This window comes from Rhipicephalus sanguineus, chromosome 2, assembly GCF_013339695.2.
Source record: "Rhipicephalus sanguineus isolate Rsan-2018 chromosome 2, BIME_Rsan_1.4, whole genome shotgun sequence".
Taxonomy (NCBI): domain Eukaryota; kingdom Metazoa; phylum Arthropoda; class Arachnida; order Ixodida; family Ixodidae; genus Rhipicephalus; species Rhipicephalus sanguineus.
In genome coordinates, this window is record NC_051177.1 from 15600136 (window position 1) to 15624426 (window position 24291).

At 44.7% G+C, this 24291-nt stretch overlaps 1 protein-coding gene across 3 annotated transcripts in view; it reads left to right on the plus strand.

Moving 5' to 3' along the window:
• Nucleotides 1–24291, plus strand: part of LOC119382451 (nuclear pore complex protein Nup98-Nup96) — a 217101-nt gene that overhangs the window by 3903 nt on the left and 188907 nt on the right. For all 3 annotated transcript variants that reach the window (XM_037650156.2, XM_037650158.2, XM_037650157.2), the window contains 3 exons: nucleotides 6083–6238; nucleotides 15923–16153; nucleotides 18799–18953. In XM_037650156.2, coding sequence (XP_037506084.1) covers nucleotides 6083–6238; nucleotides 15923–16153; nucleotides 18799–18953 — 542 coding nt within the window. The remainder of the gene's footprint in view (nucleotides 1–6082; nucleotides 6239–15922; nucleotides 16154–18798; nucleotides 18954–24291) is intronic.

Here is a 24291-nt window from a genome sequence, read left to right on the forward strand (position 1 = left end):
ACAACGTAAAGTAGGACAGAAGTGCATCGGCCATGGAATGAGGCCGTAGCAATGAAACATCCTTGTATAGGAATTGCTGACTTAGAATAATCGAGGAGCTGGACGGACGTAGACGTCAGTGGATACGCTTTGGAAAAGTGGCGTTGGTAAAGTTCTTCGGCCAAGATCGAAACCGATGATCCTGTGTCGATCAAGAATGACACAGAAATTCCTTCAATTTCCAACGCTGCGTAAATTCCCTTTTTACGGCTCCAGATTTGACAGACACTTAGGTGGTCGTCTGGGTCAGCTGTGTCGTTATCTTCGGCGACAGGCTGAACATGTTTCTCACACTTTCGTAGCGACTTGCACACCTTTTCAAAATGGCCCATTTTCTCACACTTTCGACACTTATGTGCCTTGGCCTTGCACTGCGAGCTATTTGCAAGGTGGGCCGTAGAACCACAACGGTAGCATTCCTGCTCTTTCTGAGATCTGCGACACTGACTTTGCATGTCATAGCAAGTACACGTGCTACAATGCCTTTCTCTCTGATATGAAATATTAGCATCTTTTACACGATGAACTTGTGATTCATCTTGTGCAAGTTCTCTTGCTTCTCTAGTCGCTTGATCGTGCTGTTTCGCAATGGTAAGAGCCCTAGAAAGCGTGAGAGACTCTTCCAGCAGAAGGCGTTCACGTAAATACCCACTTGTAGTTTTCTCAATGAGCTGGTCGCGTATCATGTCGTCCGCCAAGTCACCGAAATTGCATGCTCCTACGAGACTTCTCAGCGCGGTGACGTAATCAGCCGCAGTCTCACCTGGGGCTTGCGTACGTCGACGGAAACGGTGACGCGCTGCAGTGACGTTCACCGTGCTCTTGAAGTGACCTTCCAGCGTCGCGATGGCGTGGTCGAAGTCATCCGGGCTTGGAGACGACGCCAATGTTCCTCCCGCAGCGCTTGCAGCCATAAGGCATGGGTCGTCCGTTGTCGCCAGTGTCTGGAAAATGCGCTGTCCTTCCAATCCCAAGCAGTTGAGCAGGATCGCCTTCCGACGAATAGCAGGTAGATCGGAGGCGCCCGAAGCAATCATGTAGTTCTTGAATGCCTGAATCCATTGCTCCCATGGGATGTCCGGGTGTCCAGGTGAAGACAGGAACGGAGGTGGCGGTTGTAGCCCCGAAATACTCATCGTGGAGGAAGTCTCAGCTGAGCGTCAAGCCGGTAGCACATGGGTTGGTGAATCTTCGTCGCCAAAATATGTTATATCGTGCATAATGATTATGACAGCATTAGCGAGGACATCACTGTTTATTCTATCTTCTTCCTTCTCCCTGAGGCGGCCGCCAAGCGCGTGCCATCTCACAGCGCCGTCGTCGGTAGCGACGCCTTATATAACACGCATTAGATAAGTCAGCTATGCAGAAATATAACCTAGTTTTTTCATGATAGGCCACCCTGAATCTATAGCCCAGAAATGTTTACCTGAAATATTTCATGGCACTGCACGCGGCGGTGTAGACAGTTCTCGCGGTTGTGACACTTGACGGCGGCGCAAGGAGTGTCGTGCAGCCGTTTGTAATGAGAAGTCGTCGATCAGATGCAGCCAATGTAAGCGTAGGGCAAATCAGTTGTTTTTAATTAAAACGTAGACATGATAACGTCAGCGGATATGGAAGTGGACGCAAAACCCACGCCTTTTCCTTTACGTATATGTTGTTCTACCAGTTATGCTATGCTGCTGGCCTTTCTCGTGTCCGTAGCCCTGGCTATTTGTGTACATTGACGGTATCTGATCCTTGGCTGGCAAATAACTCCCTGACTGTCTTGGGCCACAGTGGCCCTTCCACCACCTTGGCTTGGGGATTGGGAAAAGTCGACCACTAAGCGTTTTACTACTGTGACAGTGTACCTTCTTTGGCTGGGTCCTGGAATGCTAGCAATTCGACTTCAGGTCTTAAGAAAAGGCTGAGAAGCCAGATGTGCCTCAAATGGACATACATCCCTTGGAATAAATATGTATAGTGCAGCACTGTACCGGTTTACAAACATTGTATTTCTTTCATTTCCTGTTAGCCTTGTGGCAGATATTCATAGAGAAAAAGTTTTTCTCAGTTCAACAGATGTTCTCAGTTCTCACTTGTGCAGGGGCTTCAGAACATTTGACCAGGTTTGCAAAAGCATCTCGGTGAAGTAGTTTGTAACCTAAAGCAGGTGATGCGATGTCAAAACAGCGATAAACTTTGCATCAAAACTGTATCAGTGCATCTGCTGTCGGATGTCTGCATGCTTTGACCCATGACATCATGTGGATAGTCTGAGCCCACAGAAAACATGTTTAGAAAGTTGTTGTGGTAAGTGCTTGTCACCCTTGAAAGTTTACTTTTGAAACAGCTAAAAAACACAGGTTGATCGTGAGGTGTTCATTGAATTTTATCCCTACTCTTCGGAAAGATATATGCTCGCTTATTTTCTCATGATACATTTCACTAACATATAATAGCACAAACATGTAATACATAATAGTGATTATGTTAGTTGTACTGCAGAGCCCATTGCCACAGCAATTATTTTGGGGCCGGGGACTGATGGCTGGCCAGAATGTATCACAAGACACTGGTGGAAGTGGAAAGACTGTCAATTATAGTGACAGAATCGAGCATTATTTTCGATGTTTGAATTAGATTTGCATTTTTCAATTGCGTTTGAAATATGTATAACGTTAAGCGCAGTACTGAATTGACGAGGACGGGACAGGGAGTGACACACACACAAGCGCTAACTTTCAGATGCGCTAACTTTCATTGTTGAAAGTTAACGCTTGTGTGTGTGTCACTTCCTGTCCCGTCCTCGTCAATTCATTACTGTGCTTAAAGGGACCGACAACTGGCCAGAACGGGTGATTAGATTCTGGTGGAAATGAAAAGGCCGTGAATTATAGTGACAGATTCCAGAATACTTTTCGCGATCTGAGTAGGATTTTTATTTTTAAATCGCGTTTAAAAGTAACAAAAACCGGTATGTCGCGCAGCCTAGCGCGAGCGCCATGAACCAGACGTATGCAGTCTTAAGCACTTTGTTGTACGTAGTCTAATGCTTTTACACGCACCAGAACGAGGGCTGAAAATTTGAATATGTATGTTATTGTCAATTCCCGTTTGTTTCTAAGGTAAAAGAAGTAAAGCATGAGATGCGGCACTGCTTTCGTGGCTTCCAGTGAAACCAACGTTGAGTGAAACGGAGGCTGCGGCGCATGCGCGCGGCGTCCGGCGGCGTTTCCCGCGCAGCTCGACTCTCATCTGCTCTCGTCGTATCGAACTTTTGAAGAGTAGCACGCGAGTCTGCGCTGCTGCTCGCAAAATGCCATCGAGTTACTGTTCTGTGGAGGATTGCTACCACTTCATGAACAGCACTGCTGGTGTATCCTACCACTTGTTTCGTTTTTGAAGGCTTAGCTTGGCTCGGCTTGACTAAAATGTGATAAAGCGACCTGTGTACGGCCAAAGTACTTCTATAAGAAGCCCCAGAAAAATGCTATAATTATTGTAAAATAATTTAATAGGCTAGAAAGCAGTAGTCGCGGCACCGCAGGCTTTGCAAACGTAACATTGCCTTTTCATACTTAGGGCATAACTTGTCACCACTGCTGGCGTATAATCGCTATCGCGCTCACCTCTCACTGTTTGCAGCATGTGATATTAAGACTGCATAATCGCTGCAGATCGAAAAACTCTGATTACAAATGTTTTACGGCATTCTCCGCGTTACCACTCCGTGAGTAGAAGCTCCGACCGGCAAGCTTCCCATTGCACTCAAGAAAACGGGTACCACAAAAGTTGGTTGTCGGTCCCTTTAACATTATACATATGTTGCACCAACAAGGCCAAAGATCCACCCTTGCGTTTGAAAGCCACGAAAATCGGCACATCGCTACGCCTGGCAGACAAGCCTTGGTAGTGCGCCATTGAGTCGTTCGGATTGTTGTACGTAGTCTGCTGTTGTATAGCTTCACAGCTTATGCTTAAAATTGCAGTCTGTATATTATTAGGCACCCCATTTATTCTGTGCTTATTGCGAAGTAAAACGAGTTGATGCTGAGAAGCTGCACTGCCTTCGCAGCAATTACCGTAAAATCCCGAGCAAGTGCCCCCTTCCTCTTTTCGGGAGATGTGAAATATGCACCACTCACTGAGCAGGCGCGCCTCCCTTCCCTTCCCACCACTTTTTTTTCCAACCTGTTCTCCGCTACAGAATCCTGCAGCAGCTGTTCCAAGGAACCCAATTTCTGAGAGTCTTTAGATATGTGCACAATTTCTTACAGTGTCGTGCCTTGGGGTTGCATTCTGAGTTCTCACAAGTTGTAGGAACATTTGAAGAATGTTTTTCCCCCCTTGTCACAACACATGAAATTTCACATGAGAATTCCCTCCGGTTCAGTAAAAACAGTAAATGCATGCATATTCACTGAAGCACACGTTTGCATTCTGCTTAGGCTCTTCCGCCGCCATCTTGAATTTTGGTCCGCGACCCTCCAAATCTTGTCTGATTGTTTTACACCTTAGAGGGGCCGCTTGCTCGGGATTTTGCGGTACTGGAACCGGTAGCCGCAGCGTATGTGCGCAACAGGCACGCACGTGCAGTGCACCGCAGAGCGCAAACCGAACCACTATTGCGTTCACCTACCACTGTTTGGAGCATGCGTTGCATGTATGACAAATCGACAAGTTTTCATAAAAAATGTTCCATGCTGTTTCCCACGTTATCCCTTCACGATTAGACACACTGATTGGTAAGCTTTCTGTTGCACTAAAGAAAATGGGTGCCACAGAAATTGGTTGTGAGTCCCTTTAGTGTCCCTGTATGCAACTGTTCCCTTTAGTACGGTCCTGGAGGGTTATTCTGTAAGAGTCCATTAGATGGACTGTCTGCTTCTCTTCATGTTAATTGGGTAGAGCTTGAGAGCTGTCGGACTGGCATCAATAGTAACCGCTCATCTTGAGCCCTGTCCAGTGAATGTGCACTTAAATGGACAGCCCAGTTTGTGGACTTTTACAAAATATTACCATAGGTATGGAAAAAATGTTTTTTTTTTAAAAAGTATACATTCGTTTACATCAAATAATCTAAGCCTATTTAGATCATCTATTGACACAATTTTCTCCTGCTTAAGAATATGTTCATTTGTATCTTGTACAGTGCTCATGGATTGAAACATGGCATCCCATTGTTAAGTATAATGACTGGTATGCACAGTTGCTCGAGATATTCATGTTGTGTCACTGTTCATCGGGCCGCTACAGATAACGTTGGCTATCATGTAACCGTTAGGGGCAAAATTACGCTGATATGACACGAATTGGAGACATTAGAAAAGAAAATATGTGCATTACTTAGCACTAAATTGTCATGCTTCGATCTGTGAGCACTGTACTTGTTCCCATTTACATTTATTTTATTTTTTCTTTCGATGTTTTCAGACCTTCAAGGCATTGAATGAATGGTCCCTAGCATATAGTAATGCTGAGGCAAAAGAGGACAGGCAGTGGAAATGCACACATATCCACACATGCATGCACATAGACTTAGTTGCACTATCAAGAAACCCAATATATTTTGTGTGATCGCGCCTTGCTGATACATGAAATGGTTGCTTGATATACACATCTCTATTTTTGTTTTATCATTTTATGTGCTGAGGAGAAACCTAAGGCTTTTCAGTTGTTTCCAGCCTGCTTGGTATGTAATCTGCGAGCTTCTTATAGTGAAATTGTAATTGCTGGTCGCACATCTTGTAACCTGATTCTGCACCCTTTCCGATTTGTGTTTTAATACAGCTGTAAAGGGATCCCATGCAACAGAAGCATCTAATGCAACAGAAAGCAACACGAAACCGGTGTAATATTTGTAAAATATAAGGTCTCCTTCACTTGTTCTGTGCATGTCTGAAATTCCTTCGAATAAAAAAAGTGTAGCAACATAGAAGCCTTGCCAGCAATTTCATCATTGTGACAAGCAGTGGTGGCAACTTAATTATAAAAAAAATATCCAGAGAAATGTCCGTCTACTACTTCTGATTTTTTTTACTCTTATTAATTACAGCTGGCAGTGCTTTTGGAACCTCGGCCTTTGGTGCCACAACAACGCCCAGCACAGGTGGGGGCCTTTTTGGGGGCACAACACAACAGACTGGGAGCCTGTTTGGAAGCACAGGATCCACTTTTGGTCAGCCTTCCACATCTGCGACAGCAGGCTTTGGTAAGGCTGGCTGACATGTTACTATTGTCTATGTTTACATGAGCGCCACAGATAATGCTTAACTCTTTCGTTACCGCATGAAAATGGCCATTTTTTATAGGTGTGAGGAAGAAATTTATTGCTAGTATAAATAATGCTCTAGGTAACATTGCAACACACCAAATTGTGCATAATGAATTGCTCTTTATAGATAACACAAGTTTCAAAACAAAAAAGATGTTACAAAAGTTATAAAAAATCTGAAATATACCACTTTTGCAGGAACTTGAGAAAAACAGTACAAACAAAACGCAATATCTACAAAAATATTACGAACAAACAAAATTCAAAATATACAATTTGAAGGGAAATAATCTAGGAATATTCTAAAAGAAAAATAAACAATCTGCATAAAGCCATTTTTCACACAGATCAAAAATACTGCAGACCGAAAACTGCTTCACCGCTCGTGCCATGCGGTGAAGCAGTTTCTGGTTTTCGTGAAGCACAGGTGGACGCCACAGATTTCACAAAGAACGTTCGTTTTTTTTTTTTTTCAAGTTTGCGTTCCTCATAGCACTTGCGGCAGTTTTTCCTTTTCGGCATCTTTTTGGGGTGGTGCTGCACTTTTTTTGGCGGAGGCTCCACTCGTGGAACATCATCCGCATCCACCTCGAGAAGCTGTTGAGCGAGCTCCAATTGGAAGAATAGCTGGTCAAAATTAAAGTTTCTCTGAAGAGTTTCTCTGAAAACAGGAAAAAAAAAATCGCGCGCCGTCGCGAAACGTTTTGCGCTGCTCCGATGTGCCGGGCCGCGATGCGCGCCGGGCGGCCTTCTTGGTGAAAATTGAAGCTTTCTGGCTGCCGGGGGCCGCACATCCTGTCCAAGCGCTGTGCGTATCCTGCAGATAACCAGGACATCTCAAAGGTCGTGCACCGAGATCGGCAGATAAGCGCTTCCGACAGACGAGACCGCTCAAGGCCGAAAACGAAACTTAGCGGTACACAGCTGAGGATGGCCCGGGCTGGCTCGAAGCATCGTCGCTGTCAGCGCTTGAAGATGAGCTGGTGTCGTCTTCGGACTCATAGCTCGACTCAGCTTCACTAAATTTGGGAGCGGGTTGAGTACGCTTTCGAGCGGAACGTTTTTCCCGCGACGCAACCCCAGGGGTTGACGACGCCATCGGAGCGGCCGAGAGATTGCCGCGCGCGCCGACGCTAACGCCCGATGCGCCCCTCTCGCGTAGATAAAGAGAAACGAAACCAAAACTGCTGTAAACTGGCTAAAAAGGCCAGATCAACAAGTTAGAGACGCGACAGACCTTCAGAAACGAGCTGTATTTGAATAATATTGCGCAAATTCGGAAGCAAAGCTCGCTAGTGAGTAGCAGGTGTCGTTTTCATGTAATTATCACAGCCAAAATTTATTACCTCGCAACACTGACGACATAATTTGATAATTGACTTCTTAGGAATCGTTTGATACCAAAATGTTGATAATAATGGAGCACAAACATGAGCAGCGCATTTTTTTCCCCGAGTGTGGCAGCCACGCCCCCTTTTCTAGTAACACATGCGCATTCGTTCGCAAAAACTCCGTCAAAAATCGCAACGTCGTCAGAGCGGGAAAATTTAAACAGATTGTAGAAGAGCAGTCCCAGAACTAAACGGGAGATGCTGCAGCATGCACGGGAAAAATTTTTAACGCGTCGAAATCGGCAGCTTTTTTCGTCGATCACCGGTGATCGATTTGAATAGGCGTGGTAACGAAAGAGTTAAAGGGACACCAAAGGCCAATAAAAATTTATGCAAGAGTGAAAGGCGAATGCTTGAGAACTTCTGAAACGTCATTATGCACAGCAGTGCTCTAGTAGTTGAGAGATTAAGGTAAACGTAGGGCATGGCTTGTGTCACCAGTGGGACATTCTGGTACTATAGCACGATGACATAGTAAGCCCTCAGTACTCAAGTTTCCCGTTATAAAAAAACAACACTGCAGTGCATCACATGACGGTTTGCATTTCAATTTGATTCATGGAAAGAACTTCTTGACGTTCCCTTGATAATGACACAGCTGGTTCAAAAGTTCCATCTTCGCTGTGCTGTGCTCTCTGCACCACGGCACTCGTTTGAAACGCACGAGGCGTGGCCCGCTGTGTTGCGTGGCAGAGTTTGGGCAGAGCTGTGAAGTGAAAGTTGACAGTTGCCGCCGCTCTTTTTGAGGGGGCGCCACTGCTATGGGACAGCTCTACATCTGGGAAGGTGCTGCGAAGCAGTACAGAATGGGTTCTCTGTGCTGGTCGGAGAGATATCCCGTGTAGTTTGCACACCTTTTGTTTGCTAAGATGGTAGTGTCGAGGCCCTTGTCATATTGCATGTGGCGCTATGCCATGCAACTGTTGCATGTCGCTGTGTACGAGAACACAAAAATTAAAAGACACATTAATCTAGTACCACGAGTTTCCGTGCGACGTAGCGTGCCATAAAGAGTAGCAAAAGAACATTTCTCGACAGGGAACAAGTGGTGAGGGAAGCATTTTAGGTCCCAATGTCCAGAGGTCAGCCGCAGCGGCCGACTTTCGGCTACTTGGGGAACACGTACCAGTCCTACATTTCATCAGGGCAACACATCCAAACCAAGCACTCTGTATTATTACTTTCAGCCCTCGCCTTTCTAATGCTCCCTCATAACTTAGGCACCATAACATTTTACTTTATGTTGTCTAAGTGAAGGGCACCACAACATCATAATGAAACGTTGCGGTGCCCTTTTCTTAGTTATTTCACCATTTTCGCGAGTTTAATGCTTTATGAACAAACAATTTGAACAGCAGAATAGTACACGTGATGATGACGGCATTTATTGAGGCCCTGGCCTCCACAGCCACTGCTTAAACAGCAAGTATCCAACATCTGAGGCTGTGGTCACTAGGTTGTTATAACAATGTTAAATTTCTTTTTACAAATGCTGTTGCACCTAGTTTATCATACTCGAGAATAAAATATGAACACATTGGTTGCGCAAATGTGCATGATTTTTGCATATATAAGACACCAGCAAAAATTTCGGAATAAACGTGCATCTTATACACTGGAAAGTACGGTAGTTTTGAAATGAGTTGTGACAAATCAAATACGTAGTAGTTTAGTTGTTGGCGAACACCGTACATGTGTCTCTCTACAGTAAAACACCACTTGAACGAGCGTCAACTAAACAAACTATTCAGTTTTATGAACTTTTTTTAAATCCCCCACCGAAGCGCCATTGAATGCAATGCTAACGTACTTCAATTTTATGGAATTCAGTGCAAAGTGCATTTCAGTTCTACGAACATATTCGGTGACACCATCCAGTGCCTCCCAGGTCATATTGACACTTCAGCAACTACGAACACACTTTTCGTAGCATGGTTTTATCATGGCCTCCGCTGTCAGCTTCGGCAACCACGCACCAGCAGAGCTAATTGTGGAATTGTCAGAAAGACTGGGTACAGACAGCCCTTTGCGTTTTGAGGACTATGCCATTTGTGCCTCTGACTACAGAAGCTGACTACAGAAGAGGTTGTAGTGACAGTAGCACATCAGGAAGAGGTAACCCTTGGAAGGGAAGCACCCAGAATTTCAGCTGAAGAAGCACTGATGTGGTTGGAGAAACTGAAGTGCTTTGCTGCCCATCAAAGTGTGCCACGGAGAAGGTTCATGAAAGCTGGTACACAGTGACTCAGTTCATGATCACTGCAGTCCTGAGTGCACTAGTGCAGCAAAATATTACTGCATTCTTCACAAGATGTTCAATTAGCATGAATTTGCATGCAAATGAGCAGCATGACAAATAAATGGGTTGAAATTTCATTTGAATACCTGATGTTTTCTGTAGCCTGAGATAACAAGCTGCAGGTCACTGGTAAAGAAAGGTGCAGGCTAAGTACGGAAAAAATTTTAAAACAGACGTTTTTAAAAAACGGCATTTCCAACCAGACTAGTTTTTGTCCAGCTTTTGATTTCATAACAAGCCGCAACATAGCTGTTTCAGTTAAGTGAACTTTCACTTCAACAAACTTTTTCCTGAGGTCCCTCGAAGTTCATTCAAGTGAACTTCCACCGTATCTTCTTTTTCTCTATGCACTACATACTCTACATGATGAAAATGGGCCAACTCATCTGAACCAGACTTTGTCCAACTTGGTGGCCAAATGAGTGTGTGACTTTGTAGGCACTTGGAATCATTAAATGATTTTGATTTTCATTATACCTTGAGCAGGGCAGTCCCCTACGCTGTCCTACTTATTAGTAAAAAAATGTCTAGTATCATAGGAGTTTCTTTTTGTACTGCATTTTTAGCTATCTGTAGCCTTCCTCTATTGTAGTTTTTAATGCGATAGCATTGGAGAGCTCGTTTTGCAGAAATTCCAGTGTCAGCATCATTGGTTGAGAGTGAAAAATCGGCGTTATCCGTGAGCGAAAATTTGAGATAAATGCAAATAAACAAATTTTTGGTTAGAGTGGGAATCGAACCCAGGACTTCTGCGTGGCAAGCAGGTGTTCTACCACAAAGCTATGCCATTACTTGAATTTCTTTTGCGAAAAAACCCTATTTTTTTTTTAAAGGCCCACCATTTACAAAGCACACAGCAGTGGTAGAACAGCTGCGCCATCCTGCGCCGAACCACCCCTGTTGCGCCAAACTCTTTTATCAGCACCGTACTGTGCAGCAGCACCAGAATTTAGCTGCAAGGCGCGACAGCCGTCAAGCCATATGCCCGGAAATGTGGCTGAAACATTGTGTTTTCGGTTTCATTGAAACGATTGTAATTTTGGTTTCATCAAGGCTGTGATCGGCTATGGAGGTTGGCTCAGCAGGCGCTAAGGGCCATGGAAGAAGAAAAAAAGAAACATGAACGGGGCGGTACCAGCAAGGGAACCTTTGCTGGTACCGCCTCTCCCACTATTCGGGCCTTTCTTCTTTCCTCCATGCTCCTGGCCATTGGCCATGTGCACAGTGCCTCTTCGGTAAAATTTTTTTTCAAGATCGTCAAGTGACGCCCTCTTCCTCGGCACTATGCTAGCTATGTGCCTTTTTGGAGTTCTTGGTGCGGCATTTTCATGGTTTTCCATCGTTTGCCGGTGCCGGCCGCTGTGCCACAACTAATGGAACTAAATGATTTAACGCGATAGCGTTAAAGAGCTCGTTCCGCAGAAATTCCGGCGTCGGTGTCGGCGTCGTTGGTTGTGAGCGAAAAATCATCATCTTGTTCGTGACCGAAAAATCAAGAAAGATGCAAATAAAATACAGTAGACTCCCGTTAAGACGAACTCGAAGGGACCGCGGTCATCTGTTCGTCTTATCAGGAGTTCGGCTTATCAGAAGTGCCCCCAAAACGAGACATGCTAACATGCCAAGTGCATCCAAATATGTTACTTGAAAACACTGAATGGAGTAGACTTACAATGGGGGGCAAAAAGACAAGAAAAAGCATTTATTTGGCTCATCTAGATAAAGACTATGCCTTCAAGCAGAGTATATACACGAATCTTACGAGCACCCGATTTCGCATGTTGAAAAATAAAAATGCTCGCGAAGATATTTGCTACCACATTTTAATGATAAAACTGTAACACGCTCCTATGTTGACGATTAGAAAAAAAAATTAAGAGACAAGCACAATTTTCCTTCAAAGAATGTAAAATTTATTGTCCTGGCAGTTCGTTTGCTTTTGTGAGCCTGTTTTGCTGGCTCTAAGATCACTTCTGGATACGCCTCGGTCGCGTGCTCTTGCCTTGACAAAGTCATTATACGCTGAGTTGCTTAAGAAAGTCTGCAAGGTTTTCTTCGAGGTCCGGATATTTGCCCGTTTTCGGCCCGTAGTAACTTTTCCTGATCGACGTGCAGCTGAAGATATCCCATCGGGCTACTCACGGTCACAAGCCTCGCCACGAAAAAGACACGACGCAGCTATATTCACTGTGCAAAATAGCCTTCCTCTGTCGTGCGCTTCCATAATCAAAATGGCTCATCACAATTTGCACTTCACTGGAAACAGATAGAACGCGTACAGGTCCTACGCGAACCAACGCAAATTGACCACAAAATACATGTGCTCGGCCGCCATTGTGTGATGGCGATGACAATGCACCTGACCCCCGTGACGGGAGTGCGCCGCGATCGTGGTTTCGGTTTCGTACTCGATTGTAATGCACAGACTATTTTTGTTCCTGTTGTCGCTTTCTTTTTTTTCTTTCCCACTCCCCTTGCGTTTGCCCCTCTGACCACGGCGGAGGGACCCCAAGCTCTTGTGTTGTTCTGTTCTCCTTTGTACTCCAGCTGGGAAGCCGAAGAACGGGGGGGAATACAAAAGGACGCAATGGCTTGGGGGTCCAAGTTGTAAATCCCCCACTCTTTTTGTTGCTTTCTTTGCTGATAAAGCCCACACCTCCCCCACCCACAGGCTGGGGGTGAGAGGGTATTCTGGCTTTATCCGCTGACCGGTCTTCTTCCTTTATCTCGCGCGCTCCGCGTCGCGATTTGCTTCGCGTCTTTGCTCCAGGAAGTGCTGTTTTTTTCCATCTTTTTTGCTTTTTCTCGGTCGCCTGAATGCCCCACCAAGACTGCAGTGTCCGTTTCGCAGAATCGCTAGCGTTGTCGATCATCGCGAAAGTTCGTCTTAACAGAAGAATACAGTTGGGCGGTTCGTCTTAAGCGAATTTCTTTTGCATTGAGTCTATGGGAAACCAAACAAATGGTCCCGCGTTGTTCGGTATAAGCGAGAATTCGTCTTAACCGAGTTCGTCTTAACGGGAGTTCACTGTAGATAATAAAAAATGTTAGGTCGAGTGAGAATTGAACCCAGGCTGTCTGCGTGGTAAGCAGACGTTCTACCACAGAGCCACTCCATTGCTTGGAACTGCACTGAAATTAACTTTAAAGGGACACTAAACAGCAAAACGATTTTTCTAGCATTAGTAAAGTGGTCTTCCACAATAACAAAAACACCACGCTTGCTGCGAGAAGACGCTTAATAAGCGAGAAAACGCGAAAAAAGAAAATACAGGTGGTGACGCCACCGTGGAATTTCCGCACCATTTGCCGTGACGTCACATATTTTTGACAGCGCCTGCTTGGGCCTATGTAGTTCCTAATTGGTTAAATCGAAGTACATTGTCCTCTGAGGGGGCCAGAGACTTGATAAAACGAGTTTGTGGAAATTTCGTCGAGCCAGTGGCGCCAAAATACGTTAAATGCCCTTTGAAATGTTTTACGTCACGAATTACAAAGTTCGCCGCGACATTTACAAATGAAACTTTGAACTTGGTTTTGTCCGCTAATAATAAACCTATAGTGGTGAAATAAACTACACAAGAGTTCTCTGAGCACACTTTATCAATCTAAACCAATTCATTGTTTCTCTTTAGTGTACCTTTAATGCTTAACAAACATATGCGTCCTGTGTACAGGTGTCACAGTACGAGATGTAATATAACAGTAAAACTGGGTACGAGTGTATATTGCCATCGGGCATCACACCATGTGAACTGCATGACGAGTTGGTGGTTTAAAGCCAGCCACCCATTACAAAAGGCACACACATTACTGCACGTATTCTCTTACGAACACATAGTGGGTGCATCGCAACTTCGAAAAAGTATCACGCGCGTAATTGCTGCTGGTTTAAAGCATGCCACCCATTACAAAGGGCATACACATTAGTGAGCGCATTCTCTTACACACACGTAGTGGGTACACTGTTGGAATAAAAGTGCTGTTGAAGAGGGTGGAAACCTTTAGCTTTACTATAGGTATGTCGAGTGTGTGCGTGTGTGAGACTGGGCGACTGAACATAATGACAAGCGAAATGGAACACGAGGAGGATAGGGCCGGATATCGCTATCGTGTTCAACTCTTAAAGGCGAAGCTTAAGCGTTCCCCAATTTTTTTTTGGTCCATCACAAATGATATTTGCGTGAAAGTTTTTAGTTTATTGGAGGTGAAAAATGATCCTAGCTTTACAGCCCTCAACTTTCCGTAGCTACGTGTATTGAATAAACTATTTTGGGCACTTTGCCCGCGCTTGTTAATTCGGTTCGCTTTTTTAGTGAGGTAATTACGTATTTTTGCTTGTGATCTTTGGTTTTATCTTTGCTTATGTGGAGGATGGTTTACTAGTTATGCCTTTTAACACGTACTAGTTATATTGTCTAAGTAAGTAGTGCGTAACGGGGTGTGTTCACCGACTCTCGGAACCCCGTGACTGGCGACACAATGTTTAGCTTTGCACGCACTGAAACCAAGGTTCAGTAAAAAAAGTACGACCAAACGCATTCCTTGTTTTACTAGAAGAAAACTTCCAGGTTATGAGCATATTTGTCCAGGCATTGTGCTACCTAGCATGAATGTGGCCATTGGGAGAAACACTATAAAACAACGAAAAACACAACGCCAACATGTGTACATAACTAACTAAAACAATTGCACAATTTAGTGTAGTGTTTGCTAAATGCAGCATTGGACAAATGCTGCTTCACAAATGCTGTAAAACGGTGCTTCATCTGCTCTGAATGGTCTTTCTGACTGTTCCAAACTTGCTCGAAAAGGTCTTTCTGGCTGCTCCAAGCCTGCTGCAAAAGGCACTTTTGCCTGCTCCCAGAACTACTCCCGAACCCATGTACCCTGTTCCACTGCTGGCACAGGCATAGTTAATCATCATTATCAGCAACAGCATCAACAGAGTGTACAGGTGTGCGTGTTGCCTTACGAATGTGTAGTGGGTATTTCGCCAACTCGCAAAAGGAAGATTTATGGCGCAGTGGACATTTCGCAGTAAGCATTGTAGGATAGTTTGAAACAGCCAATGTTATGTGCACAGACGATCCTTTCCTTGCAGCATGTTTGGGGTGTTCACAAAGCGAAGCCAGGCTAGCGATTGAAAAGGCGATGCGCATGGGGCCCGATTATGCTATCGTGTTGTACTCTTGGAGGCGAAGCTCAAGTGTCCTCCAAGTTTTTCAACCTGTCATTTCAGTCATGTTCATGAAGTACAGTCCTCACGGATTGAAATGCAACAAATTAGGGCTAAGTAATTTGCATACTTTTCTTTCCACCATCTTCAGTTTGTGTCATATTGGTGTAATTTTGACTCAAAAGATTTACATCAGAGCCAACTTTACATTTAGCAGTCAGTTTAATAGTGACATGACATGGTGATCTTGAGTGATTGTGCATACTGGTCATTATACTGACATTTTTGATGTCTCATTTTAATCCTTGAGCACTATACATCTGGCAGCAAAAGCCTGAGAGCCATGTTTCACTTCAAATGCGAATTTCTGCTTTGTTAGCACACAACGCTTCTAATCTAGCAGGTGACTACATGGGTTGCAAGAGCTGCTATAGGCTGGTACTCTTGGTTTGAGGCCATGTTCTGAGACAAGGTGGGAATATAGATTTTTGAAGAAGTTTGTGTCTTACAAACCTTTGCGGGAGGATGTACACGTTGAGGGCATGTTGGACACAGTAAGAGGCGAGGGCAATAATGACTGTGTGCTGGCATTGGTGAGAAGCACTATGGCCCAAAGGCTGTAGGAAAGTAATATTCTGTTTATCAAGCCGATGTTCATGCATTTATATGCTTTTTGAAGCGTTGTCATGCGCTTTAGTGTAGCAACTTGCCCAGCTGTCAAGTGTTGATTGCTGGGAGAAATGCTAATGCAGGTTTTGGAGCACCTGCAACCAGCACTTCCATGTTTGGAACCATGAACCAGCAACCAGCAGCGAGTGCGGGAATCTTTGGTGCCTCTTCTTCCTCGTTTGGGCAGCCCCGACCACAGTTTGGCACCTCCTTCTCAACCACCACGCCTGCCACTGGCACTAGCCTCTTTGGTCAGCCTCAGAGCACAGGCCTGTTTGGCCAGACAGCTGGAAGCTCTCTTTTTGGATCAACAGGTACATTTCTTACTATACCTACGAATATTGCTTGACATTTTTTTTTTGCAAGTCCTGTGCAGTAAGCATTGTCGACAACAGGTGATGACCAATGGATGATTTTGGCCACGCAGTACATTCTATCTGCCCAGTCAGGTTGAGTATGCAGTAAACCGCCGGTGATATGATCGCGGCTGGCATAAATTTCAGTGTGATACAAATTCGTAATACCATATTCCCCGGCTGATGTGCATCGCTTACCACACGAAAAAGATTGGCTGTTACGAGCGCATTTTCGCACCGCTGCAGATCATACAAATGCATGAACAACAGTGGCGGTGGCGGTGGCTGAGCCAGTGGAGCGACCAGCGCAGATTAACCACAACAGGAACTGGGCAGGATCTGTAGTCACCAAGCCGCTGTCTGTGTCATGAGGCTGCACAATGTCTCGTTGGTCTTTCGCCATTGAGCGGATTGAAACATCCTCGGCGCGCAGGAGGGGGGATGAGGCCAGGAAGCGCATGATAGTGTCCACCTTCAACAGCCTGCCGGCTTGTTCTGTACTTGCACCATGTTGTCTGATCAGTATTTTTTCCTTTTATAAAGGTGCAGCACCAGTGTGCCAGTGCACTGCACGTGCGGTTTTTCGCTTGTGTAGGCAAAGCTATCCCGCTGACCCGCGCCCTGCTCGCCTACTGCACCTTTCAGTAGTTTACTTCGTGCTCTTGTACACGGTTTGCTCCTTTTGGGAGTTTGATCTGGTCGTTGCTCACATATGTATTTACAGTTGCCCATTATAAATACATAAGTATATATTTACACATGCATTATGTGTATGTAAATGCATACTTTTTTTTTCCGAAGACAATTCAAGAGTGGGAATGCCTGCGAGCCAGTGTGTGGAATCTCCGACTACTGATTCTTTTGTACAAATTCTTCAATTGTAATCACTTTCACAATCATTTACGACCATTATAGTTTCGAACGCTATCCATATGCCTTACATTTATTTGTTTCGTTTTTCTTTAGAGCGCATTATCTCTTTCATGCACAGAACTGCATTTTTGGGAGGAAACAGAGTTTCATGCAAAAAACGGTGAATTCTTTTTGAGAAAATCATTTTCTCACAAGGAAAAAAAAAATTGGCACCTTTAGTTCAAAAGATATGAGGTGGTCACCTCAGGTGACCACCATGCAGTAAGGGTCTACCAGTCAGTATCGGTGGAAGGCTGCAAAACAGTGCTTTTTTCCCTGCAGGAGCACGGGGACATTGTATATACCACACATCCATCTCAATCTTGAAGGCTCATTAAAGTATTTCGTGAAACTTCTCCTCCAAGCACCAATAAAAAAATAATATATTACCAGCCTTCTAAGACCCTTCATGCACGGTGGTCACTCTAGGTGACCACCAACTTCAGCGACACAGTGCTCTGGGCTGACTGAGTACAGCTATTAATTTCTGGATTCCTTGGTATTAGCTACTTATACAAAGTGTTGTCCTAAGCTATCAACTTAATAAGAACCGAACATACTTTCATTTCTTCAAAAATATCTTGGGTCCATCGTGTAGCATGCCTTGAAGACGACGGCAGCCAGATGAAAACAGATGTAACCCGTAACAGTGAAGCCCAAACGAAGGGGCATCATCTCTGTCACTATGTTGAAAGCTTTAGAAACGTGCCGTATAAAATCTGACGCGAGGGGCTCGTGTGCTTCAAGAGAAAAAAAATGAAAAGGTGGTTACCGTGGGTGACCACCGTGCCGGAAAGAGTTATAACCCTTTTGTTTAACCCCTTTTAGTTGACGTGATGCGGCTGTCGCGTCTCCACTTTTTTTGTGTGTGAAAAGTACCGTCATATCTCTCTGCAATCAGTTTGCGCGTACCAGTGCTTGAAAAGTTGCATATATGGTTTATATCTTGCTCTTCTGGAGCGCTCTTTCTTTTCTTGTTCTTGTGACATGATTGTTTTACCTTGATTTGTTCACTTCGTTTTGTATTTGTTATTCCCACTCCTGCTTACAGCCTCATTTAGAGGCTAGCAGTACTGTATAAATAAATAAATAAATAAATAAATAAATAAATAAATAAATAAATAAATAAATAAATAATACTTCAGTAAAACTTCCGGTCCCCCATGAGACAGCAAATATAAAGAGTCATACCTTTTTCACAAACTTAATATACTCCAGCCAAAAAGTATAAAAGCTTCACAGGGAGCTCTTGAATCCATTCGATATCGTAGATACACAATGAAAACCAGTGGGAATTAGGCCTTTCTTCTTGGAATATCTAACCGTTCTTATCACCGTGAAATTATCATTGGCAGATGGTGCATGCTTTTGACAAGCATGATTCAGCGAAACACCCCCCTCCCCTACTGTGTCTTCTGTCCTTTTGACTTGCCCAAGTTGGCACACTGGCCCCTCCTTCTCCCCCACCACTATTTTCACACTTGCCCTTCCCTCGTTTCACACTTACCCACCCCCCTCTTATCCTTTCGACATGTGCACATAGCAGTGTTTTAAGGTAACTTTATATGCTTTATGTGATTTCATTTACATTATGGTTCATTTTGTCCAGTGTTAATCTTGACTTGCCAAAAAGTAAAAATTGTCTCACCAGAAGGGAAATAAATGTGAACACTTCGCGTTTTTTGTTTCAGCTTTTGGGACTGGCTCTGTGACAACGGGCACTACCATAAAGTTCAAGCCACCAACAGGCACTGACACAATGATGAAGAATGGTGTCTCAAGCACCATCAGTACATCTCACCAATGCATCACTTGCATGAAGGAATATGAAAACAAGAGTTTAGAGGTAGGACTGTAATCCATGTTTCTTTGGCACAGTCAAAAGCGCACATTGATGAATCTCACTTTTACAACTGTCAACTCGTGTTCATGAGGCCTAGAGTAGAGAAACCTTGAAATAATGATGGGACTGATCATCTTGCCTGATTTAACAATGTTCTGATGCCACATATGGGGAAAATATCTGTATGCCATGTTTCAGCAGTTGATTGAGTAGTCTTGCTATCTGTGTGAAAAGAAGACAACATTTGCTTAATCCTTGCTGTCTATAATAAATGCTTACACAAGCAATGGTATTTGACCTAATAATATTTGACTCGATTAGATCAAGGTTTAATTTACTCATATCACTGATCAATAATTCGTCTCTACAAATAAAAAAGCACAATATAATGTGGGCTATCTTTAAAAGCTAAGTAAATAAAATTATCAGAATTTATTGATACAAGTACAGGAACATTAAATGTGTTTAGTACAGTAGAACCCCGCTGATACGTTTTTGAAGGGACCGTAGGAAATAAACGTAAGAGACGGGAAACGTAAGAGCCGAAAAACAGGAAAAACGGCAAAATATTTAGTGGTACAGAATTTTATTTCAATTCTTACGAGCAGCACAAAAATTGGCGCGCTCAGCCGCGATCTAGTCGATGGATAGAAACGCGGAGCTTAGGACGGCCTCATCCACAGAAATGTAATCAACGTGTGTGATTTTTTTAACACCAACAGCTGTAGGCATGAAAGAACTAAGCACACGCAATCACGACCGGCGCGGCGAGTCCGACCGCGAACCGCACGCACGACCATGCGAGCTCCAACCAGCTCGAACTCAACGTTTATAGAACCAGGTCAGTTGCAAAACTGAGCGATGTTGCGCGGCGCCGCCGCCGCCATCAGCGACAGATGTGGCGCTGCTGTCGCAACAGGATTCACTCACTCCGCTCTCTTCAGCCGGTGTTGCGGTGCGTCGCGTCAGTATCCGTGGAGGCTGCTTTCTGCGCGAACAGCGTGGCGTTTTCGGTTGTGCTTCGGATATGCTGCGTGTCTTCACCATGCCGACATGTTGTGTTCCGAGACACCCCGACATTTCTTTTGTGCCTAGGGTTACCAACTCTTCAATGAAGAGAGTCGGGACGGGTGGGGGGGGGGGGGTGTCCATTGTTTCGGCCTCTGCAGCTGGCTACGTGCTGCTCGCAACACTTCCTCTTGCTGGAGAATGTATCCGTAAAAGTTGTCGCGTTTCGCACAGAAGTTCAGACAAAGTAACTGAAGTGCCTTCGCAGCCACCGCTAGCCACCGCAACATTGCTTCGTGCGTGCTATTCGTGAGAACTTTGTGTTCTGGAGCGTGACGCGCGTTGTCTGGCGTGCGTTGGATCACATAAAAAGTTCTAACTGGACGGTACGGAATAAATCCGGGACCTATAGCTGTCCCGACAAGGACGGCTCGCAACGCTGTATAAAAAGTCGGGACAGTCCCGCGAAATACGAGACGGTTGGTAACCTAGTTGTGCCCCGCGTGACCTTGACCAGCGAGCGACGTGGGATCGCGCCATTCCTCGTATGGACAAGAAACTGTCCGACATATCACTTGTATGTGATATGCACATTCATGAGGAAGACATCCTAAAGACTTTCACTCACACGGTCAACGATAAGAATTAAGGTTGAAATCGCCAGCGGAAAGGAGCCTCGTCGAAGATTGCGTCCCAAAGATATTCCCGAACTTGCCTTGATTTGAGTGATTCTAAAAATTGTGCTGTAAATAATTTTTTACAGTTAATTAGAGCTGTCTTGATAAGGTTTAATGCCTGAGACTGTAAATAAGTTGTGCCGTTTGTGTGCATCACACCATACATGCAATATCTGAAAAATTGTTTTTCTGCATTGCGTGCGAAAAATAAATACAATTTTTCTTTCTGTAGCAGGACTGATATTGTGGCGTGGAGTACACACGGCGATTTTACCACTCAATAATTACACGTAACGACAGCCGCGGTACAGAGTGAAAACTCCGCACTTCAAAACAGTGAAAGTGAAGAATTATCGAAAAAAAATAGCGCGATAAACTACGGAGCACCAGAAAAAGGATTACACAAACAACAGCGCTGACTTACAACAAAGATTTATTCGTTAACACCACACAATACTTGCACAGTCCAAAACGAAAAGATATAAGTACCAACACGCCCAAGCATCCGCTTTAGCTAAATAATTACACAACTGTGGTAATAAGAGCGGTCGCAGCTTTCCTACAAGCCACTGGACTGGATGCGCGGCTATAGCACTGCACCACCTAGACGGGACTGTACATACTCACCTCTCTTACTTACCATCGTCATCCATCATTCTTTTTTCTCCCCTTTCCCCACCCCCGGTGTAGAGTAGCAGGCTAGAGCATAATATCGCTCAGGCCGACCTCTCTACCTTTCAATAAATAAACCTCTCTCTCTCTCTACGAGAATGCGCCATATAGTTAATTTCTTATAGGGTAATGGACAGACTCGTATGCTATGCTATCAAGCGTCAGTTATCTTGGATAGTCTTGAAAGCCATAGCTTTACTGACTTTGCCTTACCGCTGCTAAATATTACTCAGTTTTACACTGCAGCGGCAGCGCAACGAAAAATCACGAAAATATACAGTTGGCGAGTAAACAACCGAGCCCTTTCTGAACGCCTGCCACGGCGTTCGCCACGCAGACTATGCGTTTTCGTCTGCTAGCGGAAGCTTGTTGCGCCGCCAGCACCACCAAACCGGAAGCTGTCCCGGCGCCGCGCGACGGGTTGGCTGACGCGGGGAGTTTTGCAACTTACCTGGTTCTATAAACGTTGCTCGAACTGCTCCCGTTCTCCGACAAATAACGATGATGATGAGTCTACGCCAACGCGATGGCAGAAGTGAATGCGAATCTCGAAGGCCTTGCTTTCGCAAGCAATTACGTCATACACGCCATGTTTGTGCAATACAAATCTCAAAGGCTATGCTTTTGTCAATAGTAAATGCCAATCTCGAAGGCCTTGCTTTCGCGAGCAGTTACGTCATAGACGCCATCTTTGCAATTTGAATCTCGAAGGCCATGCTTTTGTTTGCATCAATTGAGAGATTCTGTTGCTTGCGCCTCTCATGCGGCTAATATTGCGGTCAAACAAGGCCAAGCTGCGTGAAAATGCACCATGGCCGCTCTCTTTGGTAGTCACTCGGTCGGCTCCGAGCGCACTTCGTGACGTATCATACGGGAACGGTCCGACAGTTACGACGTAACAGCGGGGTTCCCAATACATTGTATCCTATGGGAGCTATGCCGGGACCGGCGGAAAACGACGTAACAGCCGGGAAAACGCAGCAGTGAGGAACGTAACAGCGGGGTTCTACTGTATACGTAGGGAGGTCCCAAAATCAAAGACTGTATGAGGACCTCCTGATGTATAGCGGTACCTTGTTAACTCGAATCCTTTGCAAGGATGGCACTGCAAAGGCAATTCAAGTCAGTGATGCTGTAGCGAGAGGTATTCAAAGAAGTGAGTAAGGGAAGCCCAGACGAAATAGAGCATCGCTCGAGAATCCCGCAACCCTTGTTTACGCTATCAACTGTGGCAAAAAAACGTACAGAATGTTCTTGGTAGATTTCAGCATGGCTGAAGCCTCAAACTTTTCATATGTCGAAGCAGCACTCGTGGTGTGGCTGCAAAATGCAAGAGTAGCCAGCCTTGTCACCACAGCATTGATAGAGAAGGCTGAGGGTTACATCGATTTCAGCTGCAGCAGCGGCCGATTTGACTGACTTATGAAGCAAAACAATGTTGTGTCGATGCAGCTACTCAGAAGGTGCCGACATCAGCTGAGACATGCTTTGCTTGACAGTCGGCACATGCAGTGTGTTAAGCAGCTTGAGGCTGCCTTCCCAGGTCCACTTGTTACCACGAAGCAGGCAGCCTTACTCAGTCTTTCTGCACTGAATAAAATGGCAGTGCCACAAAGTGCATCTGGTTGATCATTCTGGTAGGTGTTTTTTTTTTATTTAAAAACCTTCACTAAGAGCCAGTATTGAAGCTCTTGTTAAAAAGCTGGTCAGTAGTGGTTAATTCTCTAGATGCTATTGGCCGCGAGATCGACCTATAGGTGACAGCACCGTCGCCGCGTTAGTGTGGAGAGGCCGTCGGCGGCGCGTATACAAATACACACAGCAGCGCTTCGTTGTGAGCGGTTTGAGCCAATTCTCGGCGAATAAAATGCGTTGATTGCAGCTTACCGGTAATATATACGCTCTTCATGGTTGAATCGATGCACGAAGATCATCCAATGTTACTATTACTAGTGAGAGAAGCGCAATCTGCTGATGAAAGGGATGCTTGCCCTGGAGATAGTCTGCGCTTATGCACTTTATGATGCTTTTGGTTGTTTTCTCTGTACGTGTTGGGCTTGCGGTCTGTGTACTACGTACTGCTGTAGCACGACTGAACTACTTAGGTGTTTACTTCTTGTTCATTTGTATACCAGCCAGGGGCGTAGCCAAAAAATTTCTTCTGGGGGTTCAACCATACTTTATATATGTTCGTGTGTGCATTTGTATGTGTGCGTGTATATATAGTACACATGCAAAATTGAAAAATTTCGAGGGGAGAATTGACCCCCCCCCCCCCCCCCGGCTACGCCCCTGATACCAGCCCATATTCCTGTGCAATGAGAATGAGCACTGCTCGCACGAATACGCATTTTTTTATTATTGTTCAGTTCTCCACAAAATTTAGGATAGTTGATAAGTTAGGTCAGGAATTCTACGTGATCGACAGCGCTTTAGCACCACTGAGACGTTCAACGCGTACGCGCTTGTTCTTGATCTAGTAACAGAATAAAAAGGTAAGAGTTTAGCACAGAGCTTCGATCGATTGATTACATGCACGACAGCGATGCAACAAAGGTTCGGTTATTTTATGGAATAAGTTTCTTTTTTTCTTTCAAACAAATAATGTCCGCTGCCTTCCATCAATTTATAACAACTCCACACAAACGCTCAAGATAATGTAAAAAAAAGGGATGAGGTTTTACGTGAAATTATATGACAGAAATGTACCTAAGGCACGCCGTCGGGAATAATTTTGAACATCTGGGTTCTTCAAAGCGTACCTAAATCTAAGCACGCGGGTGGTTCTGCGTAAATTTCGCCCCAAGTTAAAATTGCGCGCGGCAACTCCATTTTATCACTGCCATGTCATTCCATTGTCTGTTTTTTTAGGGAACAGTTTGAGTACCAAAGCGTCAGACTTCACTTGATAGAAATATTTCGCTGTAGCGGGACCACGATTGTACAATAAAAGGACAGTTTAACACAAGTAAAGCCCATCACAT